This window comes from Montipora capricornis, chromosome 8 (genome assembly GCF_036669925.1).
Source record: "Montipora capricornis isolate CH-2021 chromosome 8, ASM3666992v2, whole genome shotgun sequence".
In the NCBI taxonomy this organism is placed as follows: domain Eukaryota; kingdom Metazoa; phylum Cnidaria; class Anthozoa; order Scleractinia; family Acroporidae; genus Montipora; species Montipora capricornis.
The window spans coordinates 19,783,168-19,795,667 of record NC_090890.1 but is presented as its reverse complement, the minus strand read 5'-3'; the positions used below and the strand labels follow the sequence as shown (position 1 = coordinate 19,795,667).

Genomic DNA, 12,500 nt, shown 5'->3' with positions numbered 1-12,500 from the left:
CTCGGAAACGCTCCTCCGCCTTGCCGAACTAGTTTTAACGCTTAACTGTTTTTCATTCGCCGGCAACTATTACAAACAAATTAATGGTGTAGCGATGGGCACAAGAATGGGACCTAGCTATGCCAATCTTTTTGTAGGATATGTTGAACACCAATTTTTAATAAGTACAACGGCCCCAAACCTGAACTCTACGGCCGCTACATCGACGACTGCATCGGCGCTATTTCATCCAGCAGAGAAGAACTCGATCAATTTATAACCTCCGTCAACTCTTTTCATCCGGCTCTTAAATATACCTGGGAAATTTCGGAAACTTCATTGGCTTTCCTAGATATCAAAGTTTCTATTAGAGGCAACGTGCTATGTACTAGTGTGCACTACAAACCTACTGATTCACACAGTTATTTGTTGTATTCATCGTCACATCCATCACATGTTAAGAACTCCATTCCTTATTCTCAATTTCTTAGACTTCGACGTCTATGTAGTGATGACTCCGATTTTTCCAGCAAATCAGAGGAGATGTGCCAGTTCTTCGAAAAACGTGGCTATCCTGTCTCTGTGGTCAAAGCGGGCCATCATCGCGCCCAACAATTTGATCGACAGTCGTCACTACAAACGTCACAGAAAGATAAGAATGACAGAATTCCATTCACCCTCACTTTCCATCCTCATAATCACGCAGTCAAAAGCATCATTCTTAGTAATTTTAAATTACTCCAAAATGATCCCGAGACTGGTAGAATCTTTTCGCAACCTCCACTTATTTCATTCAAACGCGACAAAAACGTAGGCAACTTTTTAGTTAGAAGCGCGCTCAAAACCAACGAGCAACCCGGCACTTTCAAATGCGCGCGCTCACGATGCAAATCTTGTCTTTTCATTATTAACACTAGCAAGATATCGGGACCTAAGCGATCTGTTATGATCACCGATCGTTTCACATGTACCTCCGCAAATGTCATTTATTGCATAACCTGTACGTTATGCAATAAATTATACATTGGTGAGACAGGTAGACGACTAGGTGACCGATTCCGCGAACACCTTCGCGATGTTGAGAAGAATGACAAGGATGCATCTAAGCCAGTCGCTCGCCATTTTAATCTGCCTAACCACTCCAAAAAACACATGGCTATCTGCGGCCTTTCCCTACATCTAGGTACGACGGAAAGCCGCAAGAATCTGGAACAAAAATTCATCTTTCAAATCGGCACCCTTAATCCTCACGGTATTAACGAACGCTTTTCATTTAACTAATATATTCCTATTTTTCACGTTGCCATGTTACCACCAATAGCGTAGCTCCTACTCTACTATAAAAACTACACGTAACCCATAATCCCTCGATTCGCTCTGACGAAGGGCTAACGCTCGAAACGTCAGCTTTTAGAATCTCTGTACGGTGGTCAATTTACATTATCAACTCCGTTGATAAACCAAATTTTTGTATACTACTTCCCCACCGACGCAGCACCACAGTTTCTTTAGAAACTACCCCTTCATTCATTAGTGTCAATAAATGGCTATCATGAAACACCTCTGAATATTATTAACTGTCAAGAATCGGAATTTAGACGGAAATTGGTGGGAGTTTACTCTAGTATAGGGTAGCAAAATTCAGCTGAACTAACTCTGGTATAGGCTAAGGGTTCCAGGGTCCCAACAGCACATCCCCACCTAGAAATTCCTGAAGCTAGGAAATCCGAATAGATAAAAACATGCCTATATCTACCGTTTAATACCAAAAAAACGTTTAACAATGCTATGTTTAAGTAGTTTTGAACTATATTCCCGTTGGGAGCCCCTGCATCTTACCTTAAGATAATAATACATTTATGATAATAATGTTGAACAATAATATTATTATTAACCTCTTCAAATATAAACTTGTTGAGGGCTTGTGACAGATCTTTCCATAGTATGTTAAAGATACTGCCTGCTAGCTGCTCCTGAAGAATTTGTAACCTTCCTTTCAAAAACAGCATCATCTCACAAGCAGACGAGGACAAAGACATGATAAGAACATCTTTTGGAGGAGGAAATGTGTGCCATCTGTCAAGACAAAATAATAAATTATTACAGTAATGTACATTACTATACCAGTTGAATTGTAATAAATTATCATACATAACAATGTTACTAAGAAAATTAATACTAAACATTTGCGTCCTGCCCTCACTTATAATTAAGTGAGTCTTTGAAGCAGACATTCATAGCAATGTGATTGGTTGTACCCGACAGAGTGCGCAACAGTGAAATCAAATGTACTGAAAATGAGGAATTTGGCTGTAAAATGTTTATACTCAACCCATTGACCCCTGGGGTGAGATTTTACTCTGTCTAATGACAGATCATTTTACTCATCAATGGGGACACATCTACCGGTATGTGTGATGTTTGTTGGGAAGACAAAAAATGTGCACAATTCCTTGTAGCCAGAATAATTAACAACTACTCACCTCAGTGGAGGTGGTTAGTGGTGAATACCCACCACTTGCCACTGACACTGAGGTGAATAGTTGTTTCAGTATAATTATACTAAAACAGTGAGATAATATAGCACAAAAGGATGATTTTAACTCAATAATTACAATGTTTTCGGGTGCAAATCCCACATGAGTTTGTCGGAGATAAATACATGTAGCAAAGGATATTATGAGTTTGAGTGGCCAATCAGAGCATGCCTTCAACGGTATCCACTGTTTCAGTATAATACTAACAATGGTTTAAATACCTTACATGTACATGTGCTGTTGTGGTAACCATGGATACCAAATGAAAGCAATACTGTAAACCATGCTATTTCCCTTCAAATTAAACAATTTACTAATAGGCTTGATTGACTGTGACCACCTAATATAATTATTATTGCAAACTTACTTTTCCTTTTTGTAGGGCTTGCTCAACATGCAGAATCCTTGTAAAACATCCTTTCTGATGACATAGATCATGTGTTCTTTCAAGTCTTTTAAAGATTGTAAAGGTACATGAAATATGCTTCCCACTGCTGCCAATTCCTCTTCTTCTCTTTTACCATCTAGTGGAGGGCACTCTGCATTTGCACTGTTCATATAATTTGTAGAAACTATGCATGAAGCCTGATGTTGATGAAGTTTGAGAAAAAGCTGAAAAGAAGATAATACACGTATTGAGACACTCAGATAAAATGAAAAAATAAAAATAAAAATACACTTTGCCTCATCCAACAGATCTAAAAAAAACTTTTGGAGCCAACAAAAGTCAGCAACCAGCAAAACCCCAAAAGCTAGTTGTGTGCCCTTTTATGAAACACACACGGAAAAAAAGACAAGCTGAAGAACAATTACAAAAATTAATGAACACTGGATACAGATACACATTTTCCATTAGACAATAACGTTAATATAAACATAAACTGCAATGACCTTGTATACCTAAGTACAGCACACATGGGATGCACAAGGATATACTGTAGCATCTCTTTCATTATATTGCAAAAGTGCTCCATATGCCAATTTAGATCCAAGCAGTATATCAAACAAACATTATTATCACAGGAACCTAGTTAAATGGCCTGGCTCCCATGAGTCATCTATAGATCAGTAGTACCTGTAGACCATCCAGACTAGTAATTGGAAGGTCATAGTTTTCAATCCTTCAAAGGAGCACTCAAAAAGGAGTCAACCATAAAGCAACTTACGTAATGAAAATTGTTGATTGATTTCATCTTTGACGACAATTAACTAAAATGTCGATAAAAAACACAAACAAGCAGAACTCAGAGAAAAAAGCCAAGTATACTACATACCACCTGCTCATTCCATTCTTGGAGAATAATCTCAATGTAATTAGCAGCATTTAAAACCGAACAGTAATGAGGTCCAGTGGGCGTACAGGAATTTTCAACTTCTTTGAGAGTCAGTCTGTTAATAAAACTCTCAAGAAGAGAGAGCTGCACATCTAAAAATAGTTCTTGGTGGCAAATATCTGGTAAATTTATATAACGATCTGAAAAGGACACAAAAGGACCAGAGTTTAGGTACCCAAGTTGAAATACTGCAATCATTTTTAATCGATTGCATTTATAAACTACTGTAAATGTAAATACTAATTACCAATCACCTAAATGCATTTTTTTTTGTACAAGATCTATACACTACTCATAATTGAATAGATACGAAAAACTTCATCTCTTCTCGAATTTATAAGTATTTAGAGATGCTGGTTAATATCTTTGAGGAAAATAAAAGCACTTAACAATAAAAAATAGCAAAATAAGTGTTACACAACATTTCAATGTCACCTTGACATCTTTTTCAAGTGACAAAAAGAATCTTTAACCTGACTAATTCATATGGTGTGAGGTGATAGGAATGCTTAACATAATAGTGTCAGAGAGGGCAAAAGTAAAGAATCCGATCCCACCAACGCGTTGGCCAACACGTCGGCCAATGCGTCAATCGACTGTCAGTTGTTTGTTTGTTCACTTTTTAATTGTTTTTGAAAAAGGAAAAGTTGTCTCCTGTTTAATAAACTTCATCAATGAAGTTTGGACATACCAGTCATCACTGAGAGAAGAATCATAAAAGCCTCTGCACACTCAGGTGTCCGTGTGTCATCTGCACTGACCACATCTTTATACTTAGTTGACCAAGCTGATGATGAAGACAGAACTAACTCCAGATTTGACGAAGCAGCTGGAAAGGAAGACAAGTTAGAAACTTAACTTGTAAATTGTGAAGCTCTAGAAACAAGCAGATGCATAATAATATATTTATTCTACAATCTGTATAAAAGAAGAAAATGTTTGAGTGAGGCGTTGATGTGTTGTTGAAAACTTTATTCCTAGCTTTGGTGAACGCTTCTTGTAGGGATAAAGAACTCAAAGTTCAAGGCCTCACTCAAGCAGTTTAATTCTTCTATGTATACAAGATGATGTTTATTTAATAAGTTCAGTAATGCACACATTTGGGTTTGTTCTCTCCTATGATGTATTAGATCAAGGACAGAAGCATTGCTGATGTCATCATCAAAAACTCTTAATTCTTTATTACATATTTAACATAGTGATACAGATTCCATGTTGCTGTGCGTCTGTTTAGTAAATGATCACAAAAGACGTCAAAATGTGGTATGGATATCAGTGACACAATTGAATATGTGCCATTTTTTTGTTCGTACCACATTACTGAAGAGGTGCACAGCAACATGGAATCTACAGTACATGTATCTGTTGAGATGCTAAAGGACAACATAAACTGCCAGAGAAAATAAACTGCACAAAAGGCATATGATATTAAAGGATGAATTACCACATCATTGCATGATTAATTACTGCACATGAGGTAAGACCAAGTTAGATGAAGTGCTCACATTTTTTTTCAAGTTCCACCCATCTTCGTATACAAGCATCATTTGTTAGGATGTGTAAACAATAATTATTGTGTTCACTTGACTGGTAGCCATGAACTAAAAGCAGCTCCTTGTTGAACAACAGTAATTCATCAATCAAGTGAGAAAATAAATTGTCATCATCAAAAACTTGAGGAATGCTGTGCTCTAGTTTCTTCCCAATAATTTCAAGCAGGCCAGAAATAAATTCAGTCTGAGGAAAAAACAAAAGGATATACAAGTATTTTAAAAATATTCATTACCCATTATTGATATGGCATAATTTCTATTTTTGATCTCTTCCAATCAGGAGTAAATGACAGTGTTATCAATGTTAATGTTATTCCAAACACATAATGCACTAGAAACACCAATGAAATACCAGGTGAGCTTTCATGCAAAAGCATGTTATCTTCACGTGCGAAAGTATCACTGTTGCTATGGTTACCAAATAAATTGTGCCATTGTTCTAGATCGGGACTACAAAAAATAAGTGAAATAGTTTGGTATTTCATTGGTGTTTGTAAATATACAAAATTTCCCTTCTCATGTTGACTTTATGTTGATCCAGCCAGTAAAATTGTGAACTTTTGAGACAGAATTTAAAGATCTGTTTTTACAGAGAAATTCAGGCTGCAGAAGAAATGAGAACATCATTCTTCCAAGTCCAGAGACAAATTTTATCAGAAACTCCATCCATTACAGAGGGAAAAGTTTAACAACCAAGGAAACAATCTTATGGCTAAAACCATGAAAAATTTAAACACCGTCTTCCAAAATTTGACACTGACAAAATGAATTGCTAAAAGGTCTTGTAGGGAAAGTACGGTCTAGAAAAGGTTCCTCTGACTCAAACGTTCTTTACCTGTATTGTCATACTTGACCACTCATTTGGACTAAATGTGTTTAAATAGCCAACAATAACGCTTCTTGAAAAAATACGCAAATTTAAATTGAAATCCGCCACCTTTGTTTTTGTGTATGCAAACGAGGCTATATGCCCCAGTCAAGGATTTCTCGCGATGACCAAATGTACTTGATGTAATGAAGAAAGGACAGCAATACTTTGTAGACTTGAATGTTAATCCAGAGGCTAAATTATATTGATATTGGCTCCACCTCTGAAAAGATTTACCTCATGGTTGTTAAACAGAGTTTTATATGTGAGTTATATGCAGGAGTTTTACAAAGCGAAAGAGAGCTTGCATTGCTATCCCATGCTCATTGCTGTGGAAATAAAAGCCTGGAAATCAAGTTTAATCTGTCTACTGTGCCTTCCTATGAGATCCCTGTTACAACTTCAAAACAAACGATCAATTCATATGATCGATTTATATATTTCCATCAAATGGTAAGAATAAATCATTTCAGTAATTTCTGTAATGTCCTGGTCACAACTCGTGACAAGGGTTACGTAATCAGATAGCTCACGCAATCAAGGACACACGTGACGAGCAGAGGGATCGTTTTTGTTTTCTTGTTTTGGGGAGTGATTTAGTCGAATTGTTGTGAAATAAAGTATACGTTGTGTTTCAAACCAGACTGGAATATTACAGTTTCTATACCGCTAACAAAATTTAACCACATTTCAAGTTACGTTTATTAGCACATAACAGTGAAAGTCATCTATATATGATTCAGTTTTCTCACTCCAATAATGATATTTTGGACTAGTTGACTGAGATTTCCGTATGAAGCTAATGTCACCAAGACCAATATTCATATACCTGAAGATCCCGCTTGAAGTCCTCCTTGGTAAAATGACAGACCCGAAAAGACAATATAGCAGTCAGGTTTTCACATTTGAGGAATCCATCCAAGTTTTGTTTTCGCTGGCCAACTTTTCTTTAAATTTTAATTTTCCAGTGTTCTCAAGTCTAGACATGTGTCTTAAGTTTCATCCCCATCGAAAGGTTCAAAGCATACACCCCAAAAGCGGTAATTGTTGATGTGAAAAAGCCATTCGATGGTTGGCGCAGGATAGGAAACAGTGGAGGAAGATCGTGGCCGACTGCCTCGCAGCCGGCTGAGTGAGTGAGTGAAGTGAAAAGCCATTGATCAACATCTGAAAGTTTCGTTGGCTTATTCTAAATTAAATGCTTCCCGCTGTGTGAAAGCAAACAAAATGATGCATTTGCTGAAGCATCGAAGACGGCTGTCACTGAAGTAAGAAAGTGAAAAAGGTACGCTTGTGAATATTTCTTTGTTGCATGTTCAAGGTTTTTGTCTTGTTTACATTTGCTCTGACTGATTTTTGCCACTTAGTTTGTTTAACTAGAAAATCTATAACTATTAAGTGACTTGAGTTTCTGTCGTACATGTACTTATGGCCTACATGGCGTACCACCTATTGAACCAAAAGACTGCTTACCATAGTTCATCTTACATTTTGAATTTCTCAAAGCAGAACGGTCACACAACATTGAGAAATTGATCATATCCAAGATGGCGCTCTCCAAGTCACGAAAGAGGCAACTTCAAAGTGCTTTTGTCACATTTTAACACGGTAATGGACAAAACGGCAATTATTTTCGAATTCCTAGGGAAAAGTTTTTGTAATTTAGAGAAAGGTTTTCTAGACCGTACTTTCCCTTTAATTCTTAAACTGTACTTTTTTATCTTCTTCCACAGTGTAGCAAGTCCTAGTTGTATGCACAACACCATCAGCAATGCTAGTTTTTCTTGTGTTTAAAAAAAAGTTCTTAATTCATTGATTGATTGATTGATTAGGGTTTAGGCTGTTTACAACAATTTTGCTTTGAAAAATCACCTTTGAAGGATTCATTGATGTCATGTCTACTTGAAACCTCTTGAAATGAACCACTAATTATGTAATTGTTACAATACAAGCAATGAATTAATATCAAAACAAATCCTGTTGCATTTTCTGCCATAAGTAAATAATCTAAACCAAGAGCCTCTTTCTGATAGAACTCAAGTGAAAAAGACAGATACAAGACTGTACGTAACATGTATAACCCTTGTCTACTCCAGGATGCATGAAACAGACAAACCATGCACCTACATTGTACTCTTGCTATAAAACCCAGTGACCCCTGGGAGTGAGACTTTTTTACTCTGTCTAACCCCACATGATTTTTCTCATCAACGAGGGAAATCCTAGGGTGCCTCAATGAGTAGTCAATTCCATATCACTAGTGCTGTTTGTTTGATTCCTGCCACAGGTCTTGAGATTCAATGATGTCATGTTCTATAATATGTTTTTTCTCTGTAAAAATAATTCTTTTATCACCTTTGCATCCACTAATCCAAATTCAGTTCTTTGAAGTATGGGTTGTATAGTGTGCTGCAGAAAATCACTGTGGTTCTTAATCCAATTCAGGACTTGTGTGAAATACCACTCAGGCTGAAGAAATGCAATAATCAGTGATAATCAACAAGTATTCAATATTGAAGTCAAAAGAACTACTGATGATTGATAGTACTTATGATAGGAAAATAAACATTTAAAGGTACTGCGAAAATAGTCATGCTATCATCAGCATTCTTCACACGCAGATGAAATAAAAGGCACTTCTTTGCTTTCATCTTGCTGTCATATCAAAAGGTACATGTACATTGTTAACATTCAGGTTACCAGAGTACTTCACACAAATCTAAATCAGCATGACAAGAACAAAGGGATATAGCCACTACAGAGGGATTTTAGTTATGGTGTGGCTTACTGTAAAGGGGCTACATGTATGTCATGAAAATTATGATTTTCACGACACCCAAAAATGCCCAAATGTAGAATGGAACATTGCAATAACCACTTGCATGTAAAACTGTTAAACAACATAAAAAATTAGAGCAAACAGAAAGAGAAGCATGGATGGACACAAATGGACAAGATTGAAACAGATTGCATTTGGGTAATCTTGAAAAAAGTCGGGTTTATGATTGGATAAAGGTTGCTTTTGCTCAGAATCATCTTGTTTGTGATGTAACAATAATTTTATCAGTAAAGGAATTCCACATAAACACCCAAAAATAAGGTGACATACACTGTAACCCCTTTAACATGAAGCCACAAGCCACAAAAGATTTTCCTCTCCACTGAACCCTTTGGAAATAACAGTTTCTGCCAACAAATTTGCATATTCCTGAGTTATGACAAAACTTGTTTCTATGCATGCTTGTACATACATGTATAAATGCACAAAGAGCAGACAGGCAAATCAGCAACAAAATAAATGACATGGAATTGCAACACAGTTGAAAGAACTTCCCACCTTTTCAGGATTGTTTGTTTGCTTATTGCCGTAAAAATGGAAGTGAAATCTTTTCCTGAGAGGCTTCAATAGCCAATCAAGAGGTAGCAAAATATCCCTTTGAACTTCAGGTTTTGCTAAAGATGTTCTCTTACTGATGACCCAATTAAGGCAAAATATAATTTTTCATTGTAAACCTTGCAAGTCTTAAGTCAATTTGTCACTGGACAAAGAGATTTGAGAGAAAGATATCTCAGTCAAAATAAAGTCTGTAAGTTATGGCTCTTGCTTTTCCATTGTAGCCCACAAGGGCCCTTAGACTGAACTACAGGAAAAATAGAAAAAATATGGAGTTGTACAAACACTAACTCACAGAACTACCCAAGAAAACAAAATTTATAAAACTGATTTTCAATGTTATCTATCTAGATCTTTGAATTAAGCAAATCATTTTAGATCTAGTAAGCTGTGGTAAAGAACACACTGCACTAAATGGGCCAATCATAGCATTACTCTCTGATAGATTCAACAATAAGTCTTAGTAACATTAGGCCCATGTTTGTCTGAGGACCTGAAGAATACTACAATGGCTTATTGCAGACATCCAAGCTATTCATGTCAATTATTTCTTGAGACTTCCTGTAGAAATGGGGATAAGGGTATCTCAATTATTTAACAGTAAAAGAGGATAAGTCCGTTTATTATATGGCAAGCAATTCTCAGGCTAAATGGAACACTCTGATTGGCTGGTTTTCGGTCAGGATTTTACAGTACGGACTATTACCATGAAAACAATCTGTTTCCATCTTTTTTTTCCTCTCCTAGGAATTTCAAATTGAGCAGAACACAAAACGATTTTAAAAAGTGGAATTTAATTTTACATGTACAGTGTTCTCACCAGACCATACCCTTGCAAGATTCCCACAAGAAAAATAGAATAGCGCATTAAAAGCCATGCACATGCACCCACTTGGGCGCACAAGGATGCTATGAGCAAAACAGACTTTTAGAAGTTAGCAGTCTCTTATTTTTTAATGGTTCCTGCGTATACTCCAGCTCTTTACTTCATCAACTGAATGAAAGCAGGTTATCAAAGTATTCAAAGTCCTTTCAAAGCCTTCAATTTCATTGACTTTTCCCTTTGTCAGTCACAAGGGCATTGGGCAGCTTCGACATCTTGGCCGCCATATTGGATCAGGTAGGTACTTTGTGTAACAGATAATTTTTTAGAGTGCAGGCAAATGTTATTTGTCATGCCACAGAGAAAATTAGATTCTTTCTTTCAACTACCAAGTAAGGAGTGTAGAAGATCATCAAAATGCTCATTGGTGAAGAGGACAATGAAAAGGACAATGCAGCGAGCAAGATCAAAAAGTTATTTCATAGAAGAAAGACCGTGTTTTCCCGGCATGACTATTCCAGTGATGGGGGGTAGGGGGTAAGGGGTAGGGGGTGAGGGGTGGGGGGTGAAGGTTATTATAGCTGATAACCGTAGGCTTTAACACTATGCTTTAGATAATGACTTGGCCTAAAGTTAGCATTTTTGTAAAGGTTGGGTTGTTTCAGCTATTATAATAGTACCCTTCACCCCCTACCCCAAATCCCCCACTCCCGAAATAGTCATGCCACGACTTTCAGAGTGAAATGGCGATCAAAGTACACCTGGCTTGCCTATGATGCCGACAGAAAAATCACAATCTGTAAGATCTGTCTCAGGGCAAACAAATCAAATGCATTTACAATAATTATTGTCGAAGGGCCACCATTGCAAGAGTTCCAATTTAAACGTGCCTTGATGAAGTGGACTGGTGAGAAACCACGAAGGATGTTTTCCACCATAATCATGGAGCGCAAGTACCTTTGTCCCACTTAAGCTCCTGCAGGGCCCCTATTTTTTTAGGAAAGGGGGCACTGGGACTCCCTAAGACAAAATCCTGGTGAGAACACTGTATGTAAAAAGCTGCCGTTCAAAGTTCACTGATGGAAAAAGAAGAATATGAACATTTACCAAGCGGATAAGTGTCCAATCGTTCAAAGAAATGATGCCATGTACTGTATAATAAACAACTTACTAACCTCACTTACTAGGAATGGTACTGGGTAATATTGGCCCTCAGCCGTTTTTATACAGACCGAGCACCAATATTCCCTGGCCCTCAACCTCACGCTTGGTTAGTAGGAGGATAATAAATCACTTGTGTGTAAACTTCACGTGAAACTTAACACACCTTCTTCCTGACCCCAGAAATTGTCAGATCATAGGGAATCCATATTATTATCAATCATAGAGAATAAAATTTTTATGTAATTCCAAGTAAATGCATTGTGTCTATAATACAGGCAACAAATGCAGAGAAACATTTACTCATAAAATTTCGATATAAATCGATATACTAGACACAATGCATTTACTCGGAATTATACATCTATTCTCCATCTTTTAAAATTATCAGCAGGTAATGGATTTTTTTTTCTTTTAAATTAAGCACATAAAAATGCAAAACAAAGACGATACTATCAAGAGAATAGGCAAAGTTCTCTACTGGGTTTTAAACCAATTTTAAAAGATGATACAGATTTATATCGAAATGTTATAAGTAACCATTTCTCTGCATTGGTTGCATGTATTACAGACACAATGCATTTGCTCAGAATTACATTTATTCTCTACCTTTTAAAATCATTAGCAGGTAATGGATTATCAATCATCATTCCATTTTTTAATTAGCTAATTAGTAACACAAGCAATTGAAAAAATGCTCTAAAATAGTATTTCATTAAGGATACAAGTTCTGCAGTTTCAGCAGCAGGATAAATACATTCTCTAGTTTTCTGTAATCATCAGATGAAGTGGATAATGGAGGAGCAGTTGAGAGGGAAGTGAATGGCCATTTTAATGCTTTCATGATCTCA

The 12,500-nt window shown here is 36.7% G+C and overlaps 1 protein-coding gene across 1 annotated transcript in view; it reads right to left on the bottom strand.

Annotated features, from left to right (window-relative positions):
- Positions 1-12,500, bottom strand: part of LOC138060389 (RAD50-interacting protein 1-like) — a 29,235-nt gene that overhangs the window by 8,994 nt on the left and 7,741 nt on the right. The window contains exons 4-11 of the mRNA XM_068906146.1: positions 12,375-12,500; positions 9,609-9,741; positions 8,627-8,740; positions 5,356-5,587; positions 4,542-4,679; positions 3,791-3,990; positions 2,884-3,128; positions 1,875-2,055 (exon numbers count right to left, since the gene is read on the bottom strand). The exon at positions 12,375-12,500 is cut by the window's right edge and continues 9 nt beyond it. Coding sequence (XP_068762247.1) covers positions 1,875-2,055; positions 2,884-3,128; positions 3,791-3,990; positions 4,542-4,679; positions 5,356-5,587; positions 8,627-8,740; positions 9,609-9,741; positions 12,375-12,500 — 1,369 coding nt within the window. The remainder of the gene's footprint in view (positions 1-1,874; positions 2,056-2,883; positions 3,129-3,790; positions 3,991-4,541; positions 4,680-5,355; positions 5,588-8,626; positions 8,741-9,608; positions 9,742-12,374) is intronic.